Below are 27015 nucleotides of genomic sequence, written 5' to 3'. Positions count from 1 at the left end.
ACACACTGTCCTCAAGGTCCATCCATGTTGAAACATGTCAGAATTCCCTTCCTTTTTAAGGCTGAATGATACTACATTGTGTGTATGTACCACATTTCATTTATCCGTTCATCCATCAGTGGACACTTAGGCTGTTTCCACCTTTTGGCTGTTGCAAATAATGCTGCCATGAACATGAGTGTACAGATACCTGTTTGAGTCCCTGCTTTCACTTTTTGGGTATAGACCCAGAAGTAGGATTGCTGGGTCTTGTGGTCATTCGATGTTTAATTGTTTGAGGAACCACCAAAGTGTTTCCCTCAGCAGTTGAGGGAAACCACCAGCCATAGTGCACAATGGTTCCAATTTCTCCACATCCTCGCCAACACTTGTTGATTTCTGGTTTGGTTTTGTTGTTTTTTACAGTCGCCATCCTAATGGGTGTGACTTTGCCACAAATCCATATGCATTTGACATCTATTTGCCTTGGAATTATTCTGTGACGAGAAACATTGAGGGTTGACTCCAAGGGACCTCGATGGCCAGGAATGGGTCTTTGCATGGAATGGAAGGCTGATGTAGGTTGTCTCCTGTTACTGAAAAAGAGGGAGAGAGTTTAGGAGTCTGAAGGATTCCATTTTAGTTGTTGTAGAAACCAAAGGGTACAAAATTCAAAACTCCTCTGAAGGCTATAAAACCATTGCTACACAAAAACTAGTTTGGTCTGCAAAAGTTCTATTGATTTTTTTTTTCCTGTAAGCTTTTACAGCAAATTGGATTTTAAGAGTTTCAAGTCCTACAGAGGAAAATAATTTGTTCCCCAGAGAGAACTTTATGTCAGCACTATGTCATCACCCCTAATAACTGTATTAAAGGATGAATTTTAAAGCGGCTCACAGGAAAGTTAAAAGAAGGAATCTGTTTTCTAACAACTTCATTAAATCAAAAATGATGAAAAATACATATTCAAAACATTACCTGTGATTTTTACTTTCATTTGCAAATGTTTTGAAAACCCATATTTTAGTATCAGTAATTGAGTCACACACTCATCAAAAGTAAGAAATTTGGGGATTCTCAGGATGCTTTTTTCTGTTTTTCCTTGTTAGTTTGTTTGGTTTGCTATTTTCCTGAAGCTCCATCCAGGCTGAGTGAGGTTTTCCTATTGGGAACCCCCAGGACCTGTCGGCAGAATCTCCCTCACTGATGTACAGTAAGCACGTCTTGGTGCCTAAAATCACATGAAGGCTGGTTGTTAAGTTGCAGGCAGCTCCTCATTCAGCTTTCGCCGTCGCAGAAATGGGATGGTGCCTACCCGCTCTTCCCAGGTAGGAGCTGGAGTCAGGTGCAGGCTGCATGGGGCCTCTTCTGGTTTACAGCTGTCCCCAGGTCACATGGATTGCCAGCCTTTTCCTCAAAGGCACAGCTCGGCCGTTCCCCAAATGCAGCTGTCTTGTTGAGCTTCCCTGCGGAGAGTCCAAAGAGGAATCCACAGACTCAGATTAACCTGCTGGGATGCTTCCAGATTTCTCTTTGAAATGCACAAAGATGAAAGACCAAGCTCACTCATCATCCCCAGCTGATGACAGGCACGACCGCTGTCGCCGGGTGGTGCTCCTGGAACACTGAGCCGTGTTCGCCAATGTTCTGTATGGCTGACAGGCCCAGAATCTGTGTGTAGGGGACACATGTGCAGTCTTCAAATACAGCACTGCCATGTAGAAGGACGTCTTTTGAGAGCAGGCTGCATGCTCAGTTTGAACCCCTGGAGGCATGACTCGCTCCTCTCTGGGCTCTGGGTAACTCTTTAGAAATGCAGATTCCCAGGCCCCATTCTGGAGCAAATCAGGGCCCTGGGGGTGGGGTCCAGCAATCTGCCTGAGAGCGTTTGGTGCTCAGCCAGGTCGGAACCCAGTGAACTAACAGGTCTCCAGAGGCCGTCTCAGGCCTCGATCTGCCTTGTTTGTCACTAGGCGTCTCATGTGTTGGAGCGTACAGGTAACCCCCGTATAGCACCGTGCCTCTATGACACGGTTTCGCTCTAACACGGTTCGAGAATTAGAGAAATCTCTGAACAACACGGAGTGTAATAAGAGCTTTTAAGAGCAAAAAATATCTCATTCAAATTTAGGGAACTCCCCCAAACAACACGGAGCGTACTAAGAGCTTAGTAGTGATGACAATGAAAACATTATTTAATAAATATTAATATGTTGTACTTTAGGTGAAAATTGCTTTGATATAAAGGTATTTCTCTTAATTGTAAAAATATAATAGTATTTTTATTTTTAATTTTTGGAAACTAACCCCCTTTTTGTACTAGTTCTTTGTTCCGTATAACATGGATTCGCATAACATGGCATTTTTTAGGAACCTAACAACCGCATTACACGGGGGTTACTTGTGTTTTCATAGCTGCAGCTCAGCCCCAAGCGAGCACAGAAGAAGGCTCTGTGTGACCAACGTCAGGGACCTATCAAGGGGGGAAATCTCACACCCCATACATTTCAGCTGCCAAATCAAATTGCCTTTATTCCATTAAGCACCTTTTGGATGTCCAGTCTGCCCAGTTTAGAGTTTTATCAAACCAACAAAAGACACAGAAATGATTAGACTGTATTTTGCACTTCGAGGAAGATCCATTCTCTATCAAAATGCTTTCGGTGTCTAGGGTAGCTGTGCGTTCACCCCTGTCAGTACCCAGACAGACACAACACACGTAGCATCCCACCACAAGTGGTCCCCGGCCTGCCTTTGCTAACCCCCGAGGCGGAACGCAACTCGGGAAACAAAGGGATTACCGGGAGCATTTCCTGGTGTTGAACCTGAGCAAACTGCCATCTGCAGGAGGAATCCACGAGGAATACTAAACCGTCCCAGCCATTTTGAAATCTCACCTGTATGCTGCCCTTTTGGCGATAACGGGCAGGAAGGGGATACCTGGCGTGTACCGGGGTTATAGAACCAACTGTCAGGAAAACAAACTCTGCCAGTGCAGGTGGAGAGCAGGCCGCGTGGCGCTGGAGCCACAGGGGGCGCTGCTTAGTCTGTCCTTTCCTGGAGCCCCGCAAGAGACAGCAGCTGCGTGCTATAAATGGCAACCAAATGCCACGCAGGCGTTGGTTCATCTTGATAAGATTTCTCGAATTTGTTCACGTGAAACTCAATTGTGTACTTATTATCCTTCTAACTAATAAATCTGCTCGTTGAGATTGGTGTTCTGTCATATTAGGAAAATCTGTTTTTAATCAGTATTTTGATTTCATTATAAATTATTAAGAGGAAGCCTCTTGGCTTGATTATATTGAGGAGTGTCTAACTCCCTGTCTGAGCGGGAGGGGTGGGGGGGTTAGAAGCAGAAGCCAGGGAAAGAAAGGAGCCTTTCCTACCCCACCCAGCAGCAGGGACGCTGGAGGGTCTCTGGGGCTGGGCATGAAATGTCTGCCGGTGACGCTTTTAAAGGTCAGCTACATCTCCACTCTCAGAAATGAAGTGTTGGCATGGATATTTTGTGACAGCAGTGTTGGCAGAGAAGTGATTATTTTTAGTTTTAAGGAAGAATAAATTTGGTCTTCCTTTCCAAATAAGACTCTCCTTCAAGACCACAAATCACATATAATTAGATCTTTCCTTTTTGGAATAGGGTCTCAGTTGCCTACAAAGACAATATTGTCAGCTGAAAAACATCTTTTCACTGTGACATGACCCCCTGCTAATAGATCAAGTCACATCTAAACAAATTCAAAATGCAGCTATTCCCGAACTCAAGTGAAAACACAGATAAGTCTCTTCTGGATTAATAGACAAATGCAAGTCCGGGAAGTAATCAAGAGGCTGTCGTGTGCCCAGCGCCGCACGAGACGTGCCCAATTTGAAACACAAATGATTTTAACTTAAACAGTTTGGTCTTCGGGGGCAATGTGCCTGCTGATGAATTCAACCAGCCATTTGGATTTGGACGCAAAAGCAGATACATGCTGCACGATGCCACTTCCCGCCTGGTGTGCGTTCTGTCCCTAGACCATTGACCAAGAGATAAGGAGGGTCAACCTCTTTGTTTTTCAGATCCCGTTTTTGGCCGAAGGGATCAGGATCCATGGAGAGAAAGTCACAGAAGCACTGAGACCATTTCATGAGAGAATGGAAGCCTGTTTCAAACAGCTAAAGGAAAAAGTGGAAAAGCAGTATGGCGTCCGGACCATGGTAAGTGGGTCCCATTGCAGAAGTGGGGGTTCTGTGTGTCACATCGTTCAACAGTGACAGGCTCACTGGGCAAGGTAACCACGATGTCTACATCATGCCTGCTGAGGAAGCGGGCGTGTCAGGGACCTCAGCCCCCTTTGTCAGCCCATCTGCCAGGAAACCAGTAACCGCCTTTTCAATAACTGGAGAGGTCAGGGTGAGTGACCATTCGTGAATTTGCTTGGTCACCAAATACCCAGCCCCCATGCTGCGAACACGATCGACCCTTTGTGTGTGTGACAGAGTGACAGGGACGTCTCAGAGCCCCGTCAGAGAGACCACTCCTGCAGTCATACAACACACACAAAGGGCTAAAGAACACAGTCCAACAACACTCACAATGTCCCAAAGCAAAGGTGGAGCCTGTGCCCAGCCCCAGGTCCAAGTCACTGACGGGACGAGTGATGGCTTACTGAGGTCTGAAATTGTCAGTGAAGACTCACCTAGCAGAGGAGGTCATCACTGATCGACACCAGGAAGGGTGCGATGGAGATGGCCAGGGGAGGAGATGGGAGGACACTGCCTGGGGAAAGGGCGGGAGGCAGGAGTGTGCATGGCAGGCCACAGGCCAGAGCAGACACAGCCATGCATTGGACACAAAGGAGTCGGAGGGAGGAGGTAGAGAGGTGCCTGACCAACCTCCAAAGCCTGGAGTGCCGGTCTGGGCCGAAGGCTCTGCTCTGGGATGAAGGGCAGAGCTGGGCTTTAGCTGGGAGTTCGTGGAAGGTTTCTGAGCCAGGGCTGGGATCAGGAGCGTGACAGAAGAGCCTCTTGTGACTTTTAATGATGCAAACTGCCTTACAGTTTAAGCCTAAGGCAGGCTTGAGATGTCTTCCTGAGCCGTGTCGTAGCAGCTGTGGGGGCAAGGCCCGACCACTCATCAGAGCGTCATGATGGCGTGCAGTTCAGAACAGCACTTCCATCCTTACCCGTGGTCTCTGGGAGCCTGGGTGAGGTCTGACCTTGACTGCCCGTGGAATCTGGAGACGTCTGGCATAGCAGATGGCTCGAGACCCCCATTCCCCATTGTTCAGAGATGAATGGCAGTGTGGCGCAAGGAGGCAGGGAGACCCGGCTGGTGTACGAGACTCGCATGCCAGCTGGCGTGGAGGGCTGTGTGCAGGTTCCCCTGGGCCTGCAGAAGGGACGCATGCTGTGGGAAGTCACTGTGCTTCCCGTAAACATGGCACTTTTCTCTGCTTCCTAAAGACCCAGGTGTGCAACGTCATGTGCCGTTTTGGTTCCTTTTTTGTCCCAGCTCCACCTGTCCACTGTTCTCTGAAGTTCTCTGTTGAACTCACTTTTTTTCATACATGCATCGTATTTAGCAAACACCAATTTAGTGCTTACCATATGCCAGGGACCTTTCCAAGTGTTTTGCAAATATAAACTTGCTGAATCCATGTGACGCTGTGGGGGGGGGGGGGGCACTGTGGTCATCCTCATTTTACAGCTGGGGAAGTGGGGACTTAGGAAGGTTCACTGGCCCGAGGTCACGAGACAGCAAGGGGAGGACCCAGAGTTTGAAGCCTGTCAGTCTGCCTCCAGTCTGTGCTTTTAATCACAACTATGATTTACGCGGCCGCTTTTTCCTCTCTTGCCCATGGGGTTGGAGACAGAAGAGATTGGGCTTCTCCCTGAGCGGGGCTCTCTTGGCTCTGACTGCACCCCATGCTCTCCCATCTGCTCCACCCCTGCCGGCCGTGGTGAGCCCTGGGCCCAGCCCGGAATGAGCCTGACAAAGCCAGGAGTCACACGACTGCTGGGCTCTGGTCTGAACACGTAGCAGCAGGAGCCTGGGCCAGCCATCACAGCGGCGGCGGCGGCAGGGGAACCGGCTTGGGAGCCCAGGTGCTCTCCTGCTGGGCCACCTGGGAGCACCTTTCCTGCGAGTCAGAGCCCTGAGCAGCGCTGATGGCTTCGGCGCCTGTAATCATCACAATCGGAGTCGAGTGGCAAGAAGGGTTTCGGGACGCGTCACCATGCATCTCTCCCCAGGCTTGACGCCACTTTGAATTCTTTCTAAGAAATCAACACTTGTGAAATCTCGACGTCTTCTGACTAAGTGAAAAGCTTCCTCTTCTGTCGATCATTTAATGTATATTTTGAAATGACAGAAACCTGTCCTGCTCACCAGCCATCCTTCATGTCCCTTCCTCCACTGCTGTTCAGTATTTCTGTGTGTGCTTCTGCCAGGCTCAGGAATGAAGGGCAGGAAGGCGGGGTGTTGTGTGGGGGGCAGGGGGTCTCCCCACATAAGGACAGGTTTGTCCTGTTCCCAGGCAGCTGTCCTTGGCTGGTGAGTCACAATGTCTACCACACTCTGAGGAGCCACCATCCCTACCATGGTCCACCTTCTCTATGGGGGCAGCCAGGGCCCCCTCCCAGCTAGTGGTGGGACAGGCTTACGGTGAAGTGATCCAGGAACAGAACAGAGAGTGCATTTCCCACCTGTGGGTGCTTGTCTCCTAAAACTGCCCTCCTGAGCTCTCCTCCATCCTGGGACCCGAGAAGCAGACCGTGTAGCCAGGCTCCCGTGAGCAGGCAAAGGACAGGCAGATGCTCTGTCCTCAGAGAAATGCGACAATAAGGAGCAGTCTGAGAGAGCCTTTCCCGTCTTACCTACTTGGAAAACTTGCAAACATCTCAGAATACTTTGAAAAGCAATATAGTATCATCCTGTTTTTAAAAAGATGGATTTGAGAATAAAAACCCCATCGAAAGGACATAAACCATTTTGTGCATTTTTCTGAGCCAGCCTAAGCTATAGAAGGCGAGGACTCAGACACGCTCTGACTTCTCAAACCACGGGCAGCCCCTCGGGCCCTCGGCTCCAGCTCGCCCTTCATCCTGCCAGTCCTGGTGCTGTGAGGAACCCCCACTCCCCAGAGGAAAGCGCAGGAGCCCAGCTTCTCCTGCTACTTAGGGATGAGGAGTGCGACCCCACAATCCGCAGAGAGGAGGCCCCAAGTGCGTCCATCACCAGCCCCTCTGCCTTCGCTGGCCCCTCGGCACCCAGGAGGTATTTGTTTGTCTTCAGGCTTGTGAAGAAGATTTCCGTATCTCCCATCCTGTTCTTCATCCCCCTCTTCCTTCAAGTCTGGTGAGGAGCAGGGGAACCTGGAGAGTTCTTCCCTCTGTCCGCCCTCGTCACTGTACCTGCCACCTGATCCAGGTGCTCAGCTCAAGCTTCTCATAAGTTCCAGACCCATCTCTTAGACTGCCTCCCAGCAAACTTCAGGGTGCCCTTCCTGCCGGTCAGCCCAACGTGCACACAGTGGAGTACGCCATCTTCCTTCTCTACCTTACCTGGCCGGCACCTGCCTTACCTGGCAGCACCTACCTTAACCTGGCCGGCACCTGCCTTACCTGGCCGGCACCTGCCTTACCTGGCCGGCACCTGCCTTACCTGGCCGGCACCTGCCTTACCTGGCCGGCACCTACCTTAACCTGGCCGGCACCTGCCTTACCTGGCCGGCACCTGCCTTACCTGGCCGGCACCTGCCTTACCTGGCCGGCACCTGCCTTACCTGGCCGGCACCTGCCTTACCTGGCCGGCACCTGCCTTACCTGGCCGGCACCTGCCTTACCTGGCCGGCCCCTGCCTTACCTGGCAGCACCCTACCCACGGGTCACCAAGCGAAAGCCCGGGAGTCCCCTCCATCCCTCATGCCAGATTCCGCCATGGTCTCCCTGGGGATGCTGCGTGTCACCTGTCCCCTTTTGCCACCTCAGGAGGCTCCTGCCTCCCGGTGTGCTCCTCTCTGGGCCTCCCTCAGCAGTGGCCAGTGAGAGGGATCCATTCCAGTAGTTTTCTGACTGGGATCCGTGGCACCCGGGTTCCTCACAGGCTGCTGGGAGGGGCGCTGACTGGCAGGTGAGCTGACAGCCCCTCCCTTGGTGAGAAGTTCCCCTCCTCCTGTTCTACATGCTCAAGTTCAAAAGCATGTTTCACCAGGGAGAAGAGTTGGCGTACAAGGCCTGAGAGCAGGCGTGGGGCCAGGGCTCCGTGAGAGATGCAGACCTGACTGATCACCGGTCCTTTAGGTCCCCTCATGTCCACCCCCTATGGCCTCTGAGACGTGGGCTGGGTCCCTAACATCCCAGCTGGCCCTCACCTCTCTCACTCACCCGCGCCAGACCTACCTCCTCACAGCCCCCTCCTGGGGGCCAGCATGTCACCTCCTGTGGGTTTGCCATCCACAGTGGACATAGTGCAGTATCTGGAAAGGAACATGTCCAGGAAACTAGGGAACGTACCTGCTTCTCACCCTCCCCATAAAACACGGGTCGCTGTGGCTAAATGCACCTTCACCGCCCCGCGCATGACTCCATGAGCAGTAAGCACCTGGCGTGGGTCAAGGTGGAGGCACGGCGGCTTAGCCTGGAGACCAGAGAGCCACGGGCGGGGCGGCCGCTCCTGTGAGAGCTGAGTGGGCTGTGCCTCCGGCCACAGGAATAACACCGCAGGGACAACGAAAGCTGCCATCAGAGTGTGCCAAGCCCTAAGGGCTTCACCTGCGTCATTTAATTTCATCCTCACGCCGACCGAATGACTATTCCCTATGTTCGGAAGGACGCCGAGGCTCCGAGTGGTTCCTTATTCTGTAGAGCGAGGTCACGTATTCGCTAGAGCCAGAATTTTAGCCTTGTTCCAACTGCCCCGCACCCTGTGGGCCCTGCTGCTGGGAGAAGGGGACAGTGGTTCATTCACAGGGACCCGGCCTTGGAGCTACACCTGTCAGGACGAGGCGAGACTAACTGCTTCAGATGGAAAAAGAAAAGTCCTAATTCCTCACTGTCTAAAGGAGCGGCCCAGTCAGGAAGGAACTGTGAGGCGAGTGGCCCAGCAGAGCCCACAGCCACACCCAAGCGGTGCCCTTCCGGACCGGGGCCCCAGAGTCACTTCTGTCCCTCCTCGTCCCCCTTCCTGTATTCTTCCCAATCCGTGTGTGCACATCCTGACCAAGATTCAAGGTTGCCTTTCAAAGGACATCGCCAGCTGTTTGTGGTCAGTAGCAGGAAGTTCAAGGGCTGCGTTCTGGGCCTCCCGGGAGCTGGAGTGGGCTCACTGGCCATCTCCACCTCCGGTGCCTGACTGAGTCCTGTGTGCCACTCACTCTCTGCTCACGTCCCCATGGCTGCTGTGAAGATCATTTCATCAGAGAAATGGAAACCATTACGCTGGTTGCTCGTAGGAATAAGGCTCATAGCACCCAAACGTTGGACGGGGCAGGTTTCTTCTCCACTGTGCGCTCAGCTGCATTTTCCTGCACTCTGCGTCTCCACGTGCCCAGTAGGTGACAGAGTGTGGAGGCAGCATTTCCGAGCCACAGTGTCACCTGAGCAGGGGGTGCTGGCTCCCTTCCATTCTGCCCCTCACCTGGATCCAGAATGGATGGGGTTGGAGTCAAGCCCAGGCAGTTGCAGGGGTGAGGCGGGCAGGCTGGCTGAGAAGACTGTTCAGAAAGACAGACACCTGGTGTGTGCTGCCTCCCCACCTGTGAGCTGTCCTCAGAAGCTGCTGCTGTGGACAAAATAGCAAGGGGTAGCATGGATTTGGAAAGAGCCTGCCAGCAGATCTCATTCGAAGCATAAAGAGGATCCAAGACCCACAGAGACGCCAGAGAAAAGAGGAATGGCTGTGTTGGGCAGGTGATGCCCAGGGTGATGGATGAGGTGGCCGGGGCGGGCCCAGGGGAGCATGCAGGACCCTCCCTTGGGAGTGTCAGGAACACCAGGTCACAAAACAGGCTGCTAGGGCCCAGCCGAGAGGCTGGATAAGAGGACACTTCAGAGAGCAGGCCTTGGATTGCCCTTGAAACTGTTTCAGAAAGGCTGAGAAGAGGAAATCTAGGCTTTGAGTCCCTAGATTGTGTTAGGAGCATTTTCACACTTTGGACTAGTCTGTGAGGAACCGTTTCCTTTTCAGTTTTCTCATAAAGGCTAATTAATGACAGTGGGCATCTCCAGGGGTGTATGCAATAGCGCCGTGATCGGTGCTGACCCCAAGACTCAGCAGACCTGCCCCACACTGGTGATCTAGTGCTTTGAACCAGTGGATGCAAACTATGGCCCCCCACTTGTTTTTGTAAATAAAGTTTTGTTGGCAAGCAGCCATGATCACTTATTTCTCTATTGTCTGTAACTGTTTTCATGCTACAGCAGTGGAATTGAGCCGTGAGGACAGAGACCTTACGGCCTGCAAGCCCAAAATACTGATTCTCTAGCTCTTCACAAAAAAAGCTTACCAACTCCTGCTTTATACTGTTCTTTCACAGTTTTGAAGCTTTTCTTATTCAAGATCAAATTCTAGTTCATGTGCAAAAACCACATTTACGAAACAGGCCACTTTCCAGACGTGGAAGTGCTGTTATATAGTCTGTAATCAATCACCTTGGTCCCACGCTGGTCTCCTGTAGGTGACTGGCTGCATGAGACGCCAGCGTTGGTGGTGTGGGGCCGAGGGGTGGGGCGGCTGACGGCACTCAGAGAGGAACGCCCAGTAGGCGTTTGGTTTCCTGTCCTCAGGTAAAAGCAAGGAGCTTCTGCCACAGCTATAGTCCCAGATGTGCCGACATCTGGCTCAGGGGAACATACACCAGCATTATGTAACTAATTACAGATTGACATGTGGTATATTTCAGGGACACTTGTTTTGGAGATATACATAATATGTCAGAGAGGATGGCAGACTCCATCCAGAGACCATTTTCCTCAAGAATGCATCACCGGCCCTCTGCCTGGCAGGAGGTGACCCTCACCCACTGTTCCGGTCTCTAGACCATTGTGGTCTGGACAGGCTCAGGCGTCACGTCCATCACCTGGGTGATCGGCCCCGGCTGTCAGCATGCAGAGATACACGGAGCTCATCTAAAGATCTTGCAGATTTTTTCATCACATCCTAGGTGTTTCTCCATACGTTACATTTTCTGGTCAATATACTCGATGACTTTGGAACAACAGGTTGAGGCACTGTGGTTGGTAAAGAAAATTATATTTAAAAATTGTTTTAAAGCCAAGGAAGTTCTTTCTGGGATTTTTCACAATATCGGGGAAGGTTTCAAAAAAACCCCAAACCATCATTGTTTTCGTCTTCGACTCTGAACAGGAGGAACATGTCATGTTCATAAAAGTGTGGGCAGTTTTGGTCTAGATTCCAGGCTGCTGAGACCACTTAGTTCCCTAAGAGCCTGGCATGCCAGGTGGAAGCCTTTTGGGGCAGACATCAGACAAGCCTCTCTCTCTGTCTCCCCTTCCCCTCCCCCTCCCCCTCCCCCTCCCTTCCCCCCATCCCCCCTTCCCCTTCTTCCTCTCCCTCTCCCTCGCTCAGCCCTCAAGCCTGGACGACAGAAGAGGCAGCCGTCCTCGGTCCATGGTGCGGTCCTTCACGATGCCGTCTTCATCACGGCCTCTGTCGGTGGCCTCCGTGTCCTCCTTGTCGTCGGACAGCACCCCTTCCAGGCCAGGCTCTGATGGGTGAGTCAGCCTCGGCATCAGGGGAAGGGCTGGGAGGGGGCTCACAGGGGGCCCTGGATTTCTTTTATCACAACTGAGAGGATTTTTTTCTTTTTTAATCAAAACTGTCTGTAAACTGAGACCCTCCAAGACTTTACGAATGTCGTACCCAGTAAGACTTTCAGGGTCTTGTGAGTTTTTGAGAAAGAAGTTCTCTCTGTGGGTAGCACTTTCCCTAAGGTTTCCCATCAAATCTTAAAACCTCCAGGGACTGTACGGTCCTGTTCAAGGTATCCTGGGAGAAGCGTGCTGTGTGCTTGCTGGCCAGGTACCTGGACTTTCCATCTCTGACTCCCTTCCGTGGTGTGGCACCAGGGCAGGGCTGTCACACACAGTCAGGCTCACATGAAGGCTGGCACAGCCACCTTTCTTGGGAGGCCCACTTTTGCTCTCGAGCACCGGAAAGCACACGGCAACTAAGACGAGAACGGCGACCTAACAGACTGGGGAACGGGGAACGAGCTCTCGCACTGGCTCAGTGTTCAAAGAGAACCTCCATGCTGACATTTGTTGTACTTTTGTGTAGCAAACATGTAAAGTTTGTTCTTATGATAAAAAAACAAAAACTGTGGCATGCAATTTAATCATCAGAGAAGAACTTCTAATGGTTTTATTGTCGCATTTGCACAGCTGAGTGCTTGCCTGGCCCCATTTGGAGGACAATCCATCACCCTGTCAGTCCCCCAGGCCCTGGCTCCTGCAGCAGCATGCAGGCACAAACTTCCAGAGCACCCAAGGGACATTCAACTCTGTCCGCCCCTTTTTTTGGCAACAGCCGATGTGCCCGGTGGAGAATTGGAAACTACACCCACATTTTTTTCTGAACAGTAATTTTTATCAGTGTCTGCTACTCACAAGGCCAAGTCTACATGGAAGTTCTCAATTTAGAGGTATTTAAATCATGTGTGCTTGTCACTTCGAACAAGGGTGCTAAAGAAATTTAATGGAGCTTCTCCCCAGGAAAGCCCCAGGCTAGTTACGAAAAGGTTTTGTATTTCCAAGTACAAGGGGTGAGGGTGCAAATGGGTGTGCAGGTGGTGGACAGGAGAATGGTGTCCTGCACTTGTGAATACAGGAGTGTGGACACTTCTCCCCGGGAGGAATTCGTTTAATCCTGACCTAGAAGGCGTCTTTGGTGGAGTCCAGATTTTCGTTCATTCTCGGGGTTACCTACCCGAGCTGTGTGACTAATATGGAGAAAATGAGGCTTTGGTCTCAACTGGCACAGGTACCTGCCAAATAAAGCACCTCCTGTCGGCAGTTGCTTCTCATAATGTGAAAAATTTAAAACTCAACCCGTGTTGTGGTTCTTTGTACACTTGTCTGTAGTTCACAGCGCAGGTCTCCCCCCCAAGTCGAATGACATCCACTAGTCCCTTCTTCCTACATTGTCTCAAGTTCTGCAAAACCTAGAATAAAATCATGAAGATTTTGTATTATTGCTTCTAATATAACAGATACACTCTCTAGCACCTAGTGGGTGTTGACTTATTAGTTGTGTGTATTCAGGTGGAAAGGTCCAGGTTGATCAAAGTTGACACTGGTATATTTCATCCATCATTTGCGAGTTTTTGTTATGCAAAGTTTTCAGGCATAGACAAAGTAGACAGAATATTGTCGTGAGGCCTGTACCCACTCTTATCAACTCCTAGCCAATCTCATTTTGGTCTGTATCCCGCTCTCTCCTTCCCCCTCTTATTTTGAAGCAAGTCTCAAACATCCCATCATTTCATTCATAAATATTTCAGTGTGAATTTTCTAAAAGGTAAGAACTTAAAAGAAAAAACGATATTTATCACACGTAAAAAGTAACAGTAATTCCATATTATCATAAGCTATTGGAGTTCATTTCCAATTGTGTCATAAATGTCATATTTTTAAAGTTTATTGGTTTGAAATTGATTCAAATAAGATTCTCACCTTGCAGTTGATTGATATGTCTCTTTAATTCTCTTTGAATCAATAGATTTCTTTCCACTTTTTTTCTTTTTCTTGTAATTTATTCCTTGGGAAAAATCTAGGCCACCTACCCTGTAGTCTGGAGTTTGCTGATTGCGTCCCTCCCGTGTCGTTTGATGTGTGTCTCTGTCCTCCATATTCCCGGCAGATGGGTAGTTGCTTCTAGAGCCTTGATCAGATTCAGGTGTGATTTGGAGCCAGGACGACTTCACCTCCATTCGGAGGGGCATCATGTCTGCCTGTCTCTGCTTCAGTCATGTTAGCAGCTCCTGATAATCAAGACCTGCATTCAGTACCGTTGCTGTTTACATGGTATGTTCTTAACAACAACGAATCCTGCTGCCTGTCAGTGTTACTGGCAGAGACAAACAGTAGGAGAGAATACTTGCTCTCAGCCTGTAGCCCCAGTGGATTTATTTGCAGGGTCGTCTTGTAAACAATCCATCTAAATGTTGATTTCCGTGTTAACCTCTCCCACGCTGGGAGCTAGGTGGCTGCAATGGCCTTAATCAGAGCAGTGGTTTTGTTCCAAATGTTTCTCTCACAAATAAGTTTAAAAGAAACCAGTTATGATGAACATGTGAGTGGCTCTCTAGTTTCCTTCTCTTGCAGTCAGCCTCTCCTTGAAGAGGCCAAGGTATTGCCCAGGTGGTCCAGCAAGTCAGTCCCAAGGGCATTGTGGGGACCCCAAGGGTAGGCTGGGGCAGGGCTCCTGTCCCGGCTGTCCCCCTGGTGAGGGTTGGGGTTTGCCCTGCCACCAGGCTTGGGGACTGCTGCTCACTGGGCAGCTAGAGGGCAAGGAGCATGTGCGAATGCTCTGGGTTTCCTCTTCTGCTTCTCTTGACCATATGGAAATGATGTGTAGCCCGCAGTTCAAAAGACATTTGTCAGAAATCACAATATAGGCTATTTCTCATCTATGACTGTCTGACTGTAACTCCTTTGAAGCGACCATACCTCTTTTGGAATAGATTGCCGTTTCACATGCTGTACTTTGAAAATGTAAGATCCTCATAATAACAATACTTTACATATGAGTGAATGCTGTCAGGTTTTAAAGCCATTTTTGCACCTTTCTCCATGTGGGCTCTCTCTCCTCCCTCTGTCCTGATACAGAGGATGACATTGCAGTCTTAGAATTGGACCCGTTTCTTCCCTCTCCTCGTATGACTTAGTAGGACAGAAGCAGAATGCCCCCCTCCCCAGTCTTGGATTAAAATAGTGAATCGCAATTGAATGCAGATGTTTGTGCCTACTCGGCTGTGACACGTGCCTTAGAAACTAGTCTACGATCAATTTACTCAGTAGACTGACCATGTGCCTGTTTTTGTGCCCACTTGTTGGTGTCAGTAGGCAAAAGGGTGGTGGTGTCCTGGTTTCATCTTGTGACGGGGACAGCCCGCCCACAGTGCTTAGAGAATGTCGCGACTCACCAGTAGGTGGCAGAGCTAGGACCCAGGTCCTCAGTGCGTACGTAGCTCAGTTCTTGGCTGGAAAGCTGAGGGCATCTCGGTACAGTACGTACCTGTGAGCTGGAGTCAGCTGACTTCTAACTGGGCCAGCCAAAGGGCTTTCATATTAAAGCAACCCACACGTCTGTGATCAGAAACTAGCCACGGAAACCTGGTCCAAATCAAGAAACCAGAAATTTCTTTCCATCAGTGCCTGACTACTTCTCCCCGTCGCATCTGTGAATATTTCAGTAGGCGTCCCTGAAAAGTGAGCACTCCCTGTGAAATATACCCCAAATCCCAGGCCCCCATCACAGACCAGCAGGAGCCCCTGCATGTCATTGTCCTGCCCACCCCGCCGCCCCTTTCCTCCGCCGTCCTGGAAATGTGGGGGTTTTTTCAGTTTGTGGTTAGTGAGGCACAAACACAGCCCACGCACTGCTGTTGGTTGGTACGTATCGCGAGTCTCCCCCGGCCTCTCTTTGAAAGTCATTCCTTTCCCTGTAAAATTCATCAGTTCCCAGTCAGCACTTCGATTCTCTGGGAGTGACATTACACGTGTCTCCGGGTGACAAGCAGTCGTTCTCTTCTGAAGATGTCAGTGCTTTAAACAACTGTTTCCTTTAGGTTTGCCCTGGAGCCCCTCCTGCCAAAGAAAATGCACTCCAGGTCCCAGGACAAACTGGACAAGGACGACCCGGAGAAGGAGAAGAAGGAGAAGAAGAAGGAGAAGAGGAACAGCAAGCATCAGGAGACATTCGACAAGGAGCTGAAAGCGGCCGACAACCCCCTGCAGCAGTCAGAGGCTGTGATCCTGTCAGAGACGGTAATTTCCCAGCAACACCCCCCTCCCAGCGCTGTGGTAGCTGCTGGGACCCACCTTTGCTCCGCAGGCAGCCAATGTGGCTGTGGATAGAGTTCACTGCCTTTGCCATAAAATAGTCACTGGACAATCTGGGGTCCCCCTCAGCCCTCCCCTCACATAACCCGATGCTGATGGGCATGGGAAGGCACGGAGTGAAGCTTTTCCCGCAAGATGCTTGGCTGGCACCATCCTCCATTCCGAAGGGGCAGGGGCAGGAGTGGGGGCCCTGGGGAGTGGGGGGTTCCTCCCCAGGATCCCCACATTCGTAGTCCCTGCAGCGAGGCTGGACCTGTTGCCAGTACACGTCCTGACATGTCCAGAGATGAGCAGGAATGCTTTGTTGTCAGAAAACTGTCCTCAGTGCCAGCAGACATCCTTCCCCCGCCCTTCCCACTGGGCTCCGCCAGCAGCACCATCCCCTGTGGCCCTGCAGGCTGCATCCGCTGCTCACTTAGATCTCGCCAGCCATCTTTCAGAAGGACTTTCGGGGACTTAACGTGACACGTGCTGCTTAGTTGACATTAAAGACGGATCCCAGGGAAACTGGTTCACGCTCTGTGTGCTCTGTCCCACGGCGGGGATCAGGGCACTGCTTCTCCCTGAAGCACACGGCAGCCTTTGCAATCTGAGGGCAAGAATGCAGCACCGAGAGCCTCTGGGGTAAAGTTTACTCAGAAAGTGCCACTTGTAGACTGGGAGCAAGACGAAGAGGAGGCTGTCACAGGCTGTCGGCTTCAGAGCCACCGCCCCTAGAAACAGATGGGCGTGTGTCTGTGGTGGCCAGGGGCCCGTGACCTGTCCTGGCTGTGACTGAAGGGTTGCTTGATCACAGCGCTCCGGTGCGACCACCTTTGAACAGGACACACCCCGCAGCTTGTTTGTATCTTGAACAGCAGAGGCTGTGTTTCATCCAGACTGTGCCCCTCGCACCAGCGCTCACATGTTCTCGGCTGTCCAGAGGCAAAAGGCAGACCTGAGAGCCACCGCTGCCCTTTTGAGGCCGCTGGACGCAGCTCTGCCTGCGGCTGGCCGTGGTGTTTCACTGCAGTGTGATGCTGGCCAGGAGTGCCAGGGCTCAGGGGAGGACGGCCGGCGGCTGGCGTGAATGCCGTGCAATGAGGAGTGTCTGTGAACCCCCCACATTCTCTGTTCACGATGCTGGAAAGCTGGAGTGCTAGTGACCTTGCTAGGACTGGCCGAGGTCCCCTGCTCTCAAGCCCAGGATATACCCCTCACGTCTCAAGGCATCGTAACTGGGTGAGGGTGTTAACAGAAAGGTGTTTTGATATTTACTAAGTGCCAGACACTGCAAGTCTCAGTATGTTTGGACTTAAGCTGTTGAAACAGAGGGTCTCGGACATTGAGCCAAGTGGCAGAGCTCATCACAACTAAGGTGTGTGAAAAGCAGTCAGAGGGCGCCCTAGGCACTTGGCCATTGCAATGCCAGTTCTGTCCCTCCCCGCTGTGGCCCAGTTGGCCTGCGAGGACACTAGCAAATATGGGCTGAGCTCAGCACAAAGTGGGCCTCCCACAGCTGGCCCAGGTACCCTCAGCAAATCTGGAGGATCGCACCAGGGTCAGTGCACAGAGCTGTGACCTCCCGTGGCCTTGGAGGAGTCTCAGAATGACCACAGCTGCGGCCCCAGGAGCCAGCACCCCCGACCTCTTGCTGGGGGCATGCCTACTGTTCTTGCTCCAGCCCAGCTGCCTGTCTGTCCACAGAGGGGCCTTCTCCTGCGGTGACAGGTCCTGCAAGGTCTGTAGGTAGTTAGGCACCTGCAGTTCCTACACAGGCCCCTGTGAGCCATGGGAGGGCCCAGCAGGTGGGGGCCCCCTGCAGGGGGGTTTACTGGAGCAGAGGCAGCAGCCCTCTTCGCTGAGGCGAGGCCAGTGCCTGTAGTGCCCCGGGGGCCTCTGGGGCGGCCACTGCTCTTTGCCTCCCTGCAGCCTCCCTGAGCCCCTGCAGAGGTTTTCTTTGGTCACTTTATGGGGCTGGCTTAGCTTCCTACGTGATTTGCATCCTCAACAATTTCATGGCATTTAGCTGAGCCTCTCGGAGCCTGCGGTGCCCTCCAGGTGCACTGAGCATCTCAGGGTCACACATCCTGTGCTCTCAGAGTCCTCACAAAGGGCCCTTATGGGGTGGGACTGGAAGGATAGGAAGGACAGGAGCAGCACCTGAACAACCCCTGAAGCTCTGTGGCCATTCGCACTCACATTCTCCCATGGAGAGCCCCGAGCGTGGCCACGCCTCCCCAGAGCCCCACAGCAGTTAGGGAAGCCCTGACTCCTGCTCTCTGGGGCTGCTCCATCAGCATGGCAGAGGTCTGGCGGCCAGCCTGTGTCCCCTCACACACCCCGTCACTGAAGGGCTTAAACCTTCCTCCTCCCCTTTCAGCCTCAGCAGTGTCCACGTGAGCGCTGCCCTTGCAGGCCACTCAGAGGGCACACGTCTCAGCCCCCCTGCTCTGCCGTTGGCCCAGCCAGCAGGACCCACCCCACAGGCCAGCAATCGGGCCATAGGGACCCAGCCCCGAGCCCCTTCCCCACCTAGGGGGGTCGATATCTGGATCCCTCCTTTTCCACTGGTGAATAGCATTTGTAATTGCTCCTACCTCAGAGTAGTTTGGAATTTCTTGTGATCCCCAAGGCCTAATGATCTGAGACCAAGTTGTAAGAAATATGTGAATAAAATTTCCTGATGGAACAAACCGGCCGGGCTGCTGCAACAGGGTACGACTAACTGGTGCCGCAAAGAGCAGGACTGCAGTGTCTCACAGGAAGTCCGAGGTCAAGGCGGCAGCAGGGTTGGCTCCTTCTGCGGTCTGGGAGGGAGACTATGCCAGGCCTCTCCCCCAGCTTCTGGGGGTTCGCTGGCCGTCTTTGGGGTCCCCTGGCCTCTGGAAGCATCACCTGATCTCTGCCTTCATGTTCAGGTGTCGTTCCTTCTGTGCACATGTGTCTGTGCCCAGATTTCCCTTTTCATAAAGATACCAGTCACATGGGTTAGGGTCACCCTACTGACCTCATCTTAACTTCATCTGCTAAGGCCCTGTTTCCAAAATAAAGGCACGCTCACTGGTCCTGGGGGTTAGAAGTGCAACCTACGGACTTTGAGGTGACACAACTTGGCCCATGACAGATACTAACTCCGCTCTTTCTGTCCTTCCAATATAGATAAGTCCCCTGAGGCCCCAGAGGCCCAAGAGCCAGGTCATCAACGTCATCGGAAGTGAGAGGCGCTTCTCAGTGTCCCCGACGTCACCGTCCTCCCAGCAAACACCCCCTCCAGTCACGCCACGGGCCAAGCTGAGTTTCAGTTTGCAGTCCAGTAAGTGACACATTCTCCACATTTGAATTCAGGCCACTGTCCCGCATGTAACTCCCCACTTGCTTGAAGCCTATAAATTAGACCCACTTCCTCCCGTTGCAGCAGATGGAGCGTTTCCAGGAGCCCCCTGGGGACTTCCGCACATCAGGCCAGACCTCAGTCCTGGGCTCCCGAGCTCCCTAAACGAAAAGCGTGGGGCCCACCCAGGCTCTCAAAACCGCCTGCGCACGTCGGGGCAAGAGGAGGGGGTGAGAGGAGGAGCATTGACTTATGGGTAGAGGCTTTGTGTTTGGGGCGATCAAAAAGGGAAATAGATAGTGGTGACAGTCGCTCATTATGAATATAATAAATGCCACTGGTGTGTACACTTAAAATGGTTGAGTGGCAAATGTGGGGTTATATACATTTTACCACAATAAAAATAACCAGCCAACCAAGCGTGAGGGCAGTCATTCAGTCACAGGCCTTCTCCTCGCTCCCCTGGATTCCACGGCAAGACTTCCTTGTAAATTGACACAACTCTTCCCAGGAAGCCTTTTCCTAATGAAGGGTTTTTTCATCATGTGGATCATCGGGAAAACTCTAAAAGGGGCCTGTCAGCAAAAATGTCAGTTTTCTTCCCTTTAACATAAAAGGAAAACAAATTATTTATAAGAGTCTCAACAAGGGCTGAGAAAATATGCTATGTTAATGACTGTTCCCCGTTTGCAAAGGGCCACTTTTTCAGTTTACTTTAAAAATCAATTGTACGTCCCTTGGCCTATTTAAAGCAACAGCCACCGTGCCCGCTGCTGCTAATAGCGTCATTGCCTGCAGGCCTGGGCCTTCCTGTGAGGGAGCTTTGAAAGGCGGGTGGCGGGTTGTGCGCTGCGTGAGTAGCCGGAGCTCCCCAGGTGTAGTGAAGCTCCAGGTGATGACTGCGGGAGGCTGGGGACAGTCCTGGTGGGGCTTCCGAAACAGCAGGCAGACCTGTCCTGGTGAGGTGCCAGGGAGGGAGGGACAGAAGGGACCCAGGGTGACATGGCTATTGTTACAGTGGATTGGCGCCTCCTTCACGCTCTGGTTTTAGCTGCCTTATGGTCCTTGAGGTTCTCTTTCTAGGTCATGCCTTGTCCTAGGAGGGGAGCCCCTGCCCTCTACCTTCTCTGCCCCGCTGACAAGCATTTCTGCCTCCTTTCCGTTCCCCGCTTCCAGAGAGAACATGAAGCGGCCACATATGTGTTCACACCCAGTGGGGACGTGGGTCTGATTTTAAATCCATCCCGGTTTTCCAGGTTTGGAGCTGAATGGCATGACAGCGATGGATGCGGCTGAGGTCCCACCCCCTCTGCCTCTGAAAGGCAGCACGGCAGATTATGGGAACCTGATGGAAAAGCAGGACGCAATGGCTTCTGCGACGCCCCCACCCCCTCCTCCTCACCAGAGGGTAAGTCAGGGCTTTCCCTCCGCAGAATCCAAAGCCCTCCTTCCGGATGTTAACGCATCTCCTTTGGTCTAGCCTAGCTTTGATTTTGAGAAAAGGGGTCACAGCGATCACAGCTCTGCACTGTCTGTGCTTCTGTCGTTATCACTGCATAGATATCCACATCCAGAGGTGGCCTCGGGAAGGGGGAGCGCAGTTCCTGATGCTGGATTGGAGGGCGACCCCATGACCTTGGGGGTCATTCCAGTTGAGGTGCAATTCTTGTGAAAGTTGATTTTGAAATGTACCTTTTCTATGAAGAGGTTTGTCTGACTTTTTAAAGCAGCTGGCCAATGTCACGCTGCATGGAGGCCCGCCTCAATCAGATACCCAGCTGGCCCCTGAGAAGCCCTTGTCCCAGCAGTTCCTCCAGATGGCAGTACCCTCACACTGGCCACTTCCCAGTGAGGACAGGCCCTCACCTCACGGAGAATCTGCAAAGGAGAAGCACGAGTTGGCTCCAATCAGGGCAAACCCCAGTTTCCCGAGGCCACACGCCCCCAGCTGTGCCTCCCTGAAACCACCCCCATTTAGATTTGGGGTGTTGGCTGCCACAAGCATGAGCAGCCAGCTCTAACCCTCGTCAGCACTGGGTCCCCGAGGCTGGTACCCCTTGGACACTTGTTTTAGTCGTTAATCTTGTGTGATGTGCTCATTGCTCAGTGGCCTCTGCCTGCTACTGCAAACATTAGCTAAGTCTTAAAATGCATGAAACCAGGATCTCTGTTACCCATTGACAGTTCCAGAAACATTGTTTTGAGATCCACGGTGGTTCTCTCCTGGATCTCCAGGCTGCTGCCAGACAGGTTCTAGTTGTTCACTGGCCCAGCTGTGTGCAGAGGTCAGCCTCTGCGTGGAGGGGCGGGCATCCGGGAAATCACCAAGGAGGGTTGGGAGGGCCGACTCCAGGTGCATCTGTATAAACTTCAATCAGCCCAGTGTGAAAACTGAAATATCCTCCTTCACATCTGTGCGGCGAGAAGCCTCAGAAAAGCGATTACATGGCAAGAGAACTGTGGGACGTCGAACATGTGAGCTTGTCACAGGGCTGTGATTTTTTTTTCTTAACTGCAAAGCGTGCTTTCTCCCATTAAAAAACAATATAAATCCTACACACCTTTTCTTCTTCTTTTTAGGGAGATATTTTCACTGAGTGTTCTGTAAGTTTATGATCTCTTTTCTTGTGAAAGGAGTGGAAGAGAGAGGGGATTTATTTATGGTCCTATATATTTGATTTATTCCTCTCATATAAGAAAACCAAGCAAGCAGGGGACTTCGTCTTTGATGCTGAAGGGACAGGTGTCCTTGAGGCTGCAGTGCCTTTTAGATCGGCCCTCTGTCCCTAAAGATGCCGTGATGGGGAAGTAGCCCTGGAGAAGGGACAAGTTACCTAATGATGGCTTCTCAGGGAGCTGGAATTATTGTTGCAACTACAGAAACTCAAGACTACAAGTTCAAACAAAAGGAGAACATCGATTGGATGGGGTGTTGTTTTCCTAGCAGCTGAGTTGACCAGCCACATCTTTATTTTCATGTCTTTATTTTATTGGAAAAGCACAACTGTCCCGCAGGTCTCCCTACAGCTGTGAACTGAGAATTCTGATGGTGGAAGTAGGAACAAGTCTGTTTTTGTTACAAATCAGCTCATGGGCAACATTGTATCAACTCAGTTTCTCTGGTAAATCATTCTGTTATTGATACCAGTGCTGTTGGGACCAGTACCTATAAACTCTGGCTCCATTTACAAAGGGGTTGTGATTTGATTAGATTAATTTCCCAAGTCTCTTTGCTATTTGTTTCTTATTTGATTTACCTTCAGCATGAGCATGCGTTCAGGTGACACGGCCATGGTTAGTACGTCTTAATTAGTTGGAAGTAGTTGCGTGTCTGGGGGGGCCTCCCTCTGCGCAGACCCTGAGAGCCGCTGTAGGGTAACGATCGTTCCTGTGCCGTGGGAGGTCATTGATTCTGCCTTCATGCCCATTGATCAGCCGTGGGCTTGTATCTCTAGCTGTTGCCACTGTAAGCTGTCATTTCTTTCAAAATGCTTTGCCCACCAGTAATGTGGGCTAGCATGTTGCTTATTAGCGATAAACCTGCCATGCTCATATTTAGCATAAAGGGTGTCTGTATCTGACTGCATGGCCTGGCCCTCAGTTGCTCACCTTTGACCTGTCTCTGGCTTTCACACGTGTTCTGTGCGGGTGTCAGCCTGTCAAATACCAGGTGGTTGGACCAACCCTAGTGGTTCTTACGATGACAAGACACCATTCAGCAGTAACCATCAGGAAATGGAAAATAAAATAAAGGTTTGTTACTCACAGAACCTGGACATCACCCAGCACAACCACACAGGAAGGTCGCGGGTCGAGAGTGCACAATGCAGGAGCCTGGGTTCTGCTTTTCCGAGGGTCCAGGCTGGGACCTAGGGTTGCAGTGGGCTCACTCCTCATTGGTGACTTTGAAACATAAGAGTGAGAAGAGGAAAAGACAAGTGGCCCAAATGGTCAGTTACTGAAATCCACCAAGAGCTCTAAAACAAAGGGGCCTCCGTGGGAGGAGGTGGCCTGGCTCTTCATCTAGTGGGTGTGTTTATTCACTAAGCCATCTTGGAAGTGCGTGCCTGGGCAATCAAAGCTTAAGTCTGCTGCCTGCATGATGAAAAAGGAAAATAAAAAGCACTGTCAGGGTTTGCACCACATGTAAGCAAATAACCATCTTATCTGACCTCCAGGTAGGTGTTTCTTTTAACCCTTCTTACTGATTTAAAGTCTACGTGTTTACTTCCCTTTTTATAATCTCTAAATATCATTATATCAGTTCTGTTTTTCCACATGTATTCTCTTCTCTCTGTTAAGCACTGGGTCATTTTCGTATTCACTTGTCTGCACATGGGGAGGAAGTGTGCGTGATGAGTGAGAGACTGCTGCCTGGATGTTCTGACCTTGAAACTTTTCTCACATTGAGCTAATGTCACCCTCCCCTGAGAGGCTTTTAAAAATGATGATGCTCTGATTTCATTCCGGTTTGTTCTCCCTATGGCGTGCGTCCACTTACCCGGCTCTGTCCATTTGTTCATCTGTCCATTTACTCATTGTTCACTTCTTCCTTCATTCACCTGCTCATTCATTCATTCATTCATTCATTCATCCGTTCACTCGCTGGCTCACTCATTTACCTACCTGGTTAGGTAAACAGCAGTTACATCTCCTGCATGTCAGGTGTCTGTGATGGTGCCAGGTGCCGAAAGAAGAGGGCAACAAGCCATCCTCAGTCCTTCACACCTGGCAGGTCCATTAAACAGGGCTTTGTTCTATCACCCTTACAGTTGTAAATTCATTCTTGGGAATCTAAGGCAGACTCTGGCCCACGGGCCAAATGCAGCCTGCCACCTGTTCTTACAAATAAATTTTTATTGAGACACAGCTGCACCATTCTTTACATATGGGGTTTCCCTCATGACGAGTTTAAACAACCCCCTCACCTTGTTTATCTGCCTCTGTTTGCAGTTTCAGAAGCAACTGGATAAAAAACTGCCTGTAAATTGGTCACTTGCCAGGTGGCTGCAGCTGCCCCCGCATGGCCTAGCTCATGTGGCCTTTCCAGTTCCGAGAGCAAAGGGGTCCTCTCGCCCCCCCTGGGGAGCCTCTCCAAGGACTGGTTTGTCCCTGAACAATTTAGGGGCGTTTTCAGGGACACAAGGAGGAACCCACGGGTCCTCACTGAGGAAGGCTCACTGGGGCCCCGCCAGGCTGTCTGGGTGGCCTGGGTCCTGCTTTGCCCATATTCACTTGCTCTTGACCATTTAAACTGCCTAGTTCTGAAAACAGTCAATCTCTAGAGGCCCCTAAAACAGTGGCACCTGGATTTGAAAGTGCCATACCAGTGGTTACACTTCTCAGCGCTGTGCAGACCTCTGAAGTGCTTTGTGAAAATCACTTCATCAGAGATGCAGCAGCCCAGTCATGAGCAGACCCCAGGTCACGTGGAGAGGGCAGCCCCCCCAGGGTTGCACGTTAACACGTGAACTCCCCCTGCGCCCCGCCATCTTGACAGGACAGACTCCACCTGGAGACCATTTCCTTCCTGTCAGAGCATCAGTAATGTGACGTCTCCCTCATATTCGTGTCTTCTAGCACCTGCCACCTCCACTGCCCAGCAAAACCCCGCCTCCTCCCCCTCCAAAGACGACGCGCAAGCAGACATCTGTGGACTCCGGGATCGTGCAGTGAGCGCGGCAGGACGGGCTGGAAGGAGCAAGCTGCCGTCCTTCCTCTCCCTCCGTGTGCCTTTCTGTGTCTGTCGTTTACCTCATTGGGGCTGTGATGTCTGACATTTAGTGCAATTGCCTTTCCTTAAAAGGAGCTGGTTTTCAGCCTTGGAGCGCATGGCCCTTAGTATCAGGGAGCAAGGTGGATATGGGGCTGGCACGTACCGTTGTGTTGATCAAAAGTGTGTCCTCCTTGTGAGAGCCTGAGTCTTGCCCAAAAGCCCTTTCTTTTTGTGCCAAATGACACGTTAGCACAGAGCAGCTGAGCCGCGTTGAGCATCGTAGAAGAGGTTAGGCCATCCAAGCCCCTTGAGAACTGCATGGCCACCAAGCTTCTGAACGCTCCCCTTCTCAGAGCCCGTCCCCAGCTTACACGCGCAGAACGTTTTACCAGACCCTCCCCACTGTGGCTGATGGTGTGACTTTTTGTTGGTTGAATGTCTCTTCAACCTGCATCGGGCAATTAAGGTCAACGCTTTCAGGGAGGCTCCTGATTTCCTCTGGTATAATTTAAAGTAGGACATTTCTCAGCTACTGAACAGTTACTAATTTATGCAGTGGAAACACGATTAAAAATACTGGATCAAGTGGAAAAATAACTATGAGTAAAGGAAGATCACTTTTCTTTCCTTTTTAAAAAAGAATACATAGACCACAAGAGATGGTTTTAATTGGGTAAATTCTTGTTCTCTTTTTGTACAGAAGTGTGTATATGTGATTGTCTTTAGAACTCATTTTCGTCTTTGTGGTCCTTCCATTTATTGTAATAGGTGTCTGCAAATGACTGCCAATGTATGTTCTTAATTTTTAACTGCTGGAAATGTAAAAAAAAAAAAAGCAAATTAAGTTTTGATCTTTTTCTTTCAAAGCTCTGAAATACTGAAAATGTTGGTGGACAATGATTTTTAAAAACTAACTTCGTATAACCTGTTTGTATTCTATCATCTATATTTTTTTATTCAGTATAATCATGATACTCTTCTAATAGGCTCAAAGTTAATCATTGACAATAAAAAATAAAATGTTATTTAAAAAGACTCCCAGTGTCTGAGATACTGTGTTTCCGTCCTTTGGTGTGAAATACAAATGCAGCTCTTTCTGCTTTCTCAAGGAGCTTTGCGATCCCCATTTAGATGTGTGCACGACCTCTTCCAACACCATTCTTAGTCATCTCGCTTTAAATTGTCTCTGATTTGGGCCCCAGATGGACACCACCCATGTCCCTCTGCATGTCCCTCTGCGTGTCCGCAGAGCAGGCAGAGCCTCCCTTCCTGGGGCCCTCCCCTCAATCCGACCGCGGCTCCTGCCTGCACTTCTTTCTGCCTCCTTGTAGCCTTTTCAGGAGCTAATCTGAGAGAGCGCTTTGTTTCCTGGGATCTGTTATATAACTGGAGACGCGTCAGACTTCAGAGCTTTCGCTGGACCTTCAGTAGCAAGAAACCACGAAGGGGTCCTGTGTTTCAGGTAAAGCACGTTTGCTCTCCTGTGTTTCTTCCAAGCATGTCCCTGTTGAAACTGCAAGGATGGGCGTCTCTGCCTCCTCTAACTGGGCCTCGCAGAGGCTGCCGCAGAACCCGAGGCCCGCAGGACCCTTCTCTCCTTCAGTCGCTGTCCCCCGTTTATTCGTCCTCGTAAGTATCCATTCCATCCCCAGGACATTTTAGACACGTGTGGATATAGAATATTTTTTCTCTGTGAATCCTTGCTCTTTGACCAAGATAAATATTCACTCCCTGTCAATCAAGTACGTGAGAAATTGGTTATTGTCCACAAGCCTAAAACAATTGCATCAGCATGCCAACCTGGAAGAGCACGTGAGAGGCCACCCCCTGGCAGTGGATAATTTTTGGATAGTCAGCATTTCACGTTGCATGAGCTGTCACCAAAAATTGTAAAATAGTTCCTGGCCCTGTGGAAAAATGGTAGTGTTTATCCTGG

At 50.9% G+C, this 27015-nt stretch overlaps 1 protein-coding gene across 2 annotated transcripts in view; it reads left to right on the top strand.

Annotated features, from left to right (window-relative positions):
* Nucleotides 1-26115, top strand: part of DOCK1 (dedicator of cytokinesis 1) — a 444845-nt gene extending 418730 nt beyond the window's left edge. For both annotated transcript variants that reach the window (XM_019728239.2, XM_019728238.2), the window contains exons 47-52: nucleotides 4045-4182; nucleotides 11555-11700; nucleotides 15777-15975; nucleotides 19192-19345; nucleotides 20620-20771; nucleotides 24944-26115. In XM_019728239.2, the coding sequence (XP_019583798.2) occupies nucleotides 4045-4182; nucleotides 11555-11700; nucleotides 15777-15975; nucleotides 19192-19345; nucleotides 20620-20771; nucleotides 24944-25039 (885 nt within the window). In that variant the 3' untranslated portion in view covers nucleotides 25040-26115. The remainder of the gene's footprint in view (nucleotides 1-4044; nucleotides 4183-11554; nucleotides 11701-15776; nucleotides 15976-19191; nucleotides 19346-20619; nucleotides 20772-24943) is intronic.
* The last annotated feature ends 900 nt before the right edge of the window (nucleotides 26116-27015 follow it).

Source organism: Rhinolophus sinicus, linkage group LG07 (assembly GCF_036562045.2).
Source record: "Rhinolophus sinicus isolate RSC01 linkage group LG07, ASM3656204v1, whole genome shotgun sequence".
Classification (NCBI taxonomy): domain Eukaryota; kingdom Metazoa; phylum Chordata; class Mammalia; order Chiroptera; family Rhinolophidae; genus Rhinolophus; species Rhinolophus sinicus.
The sequence above is the reverse complement of the archived record's forward strand: the minus strand, read 5'-3'. Positions and strand labels throughout refer to the sequence as shown.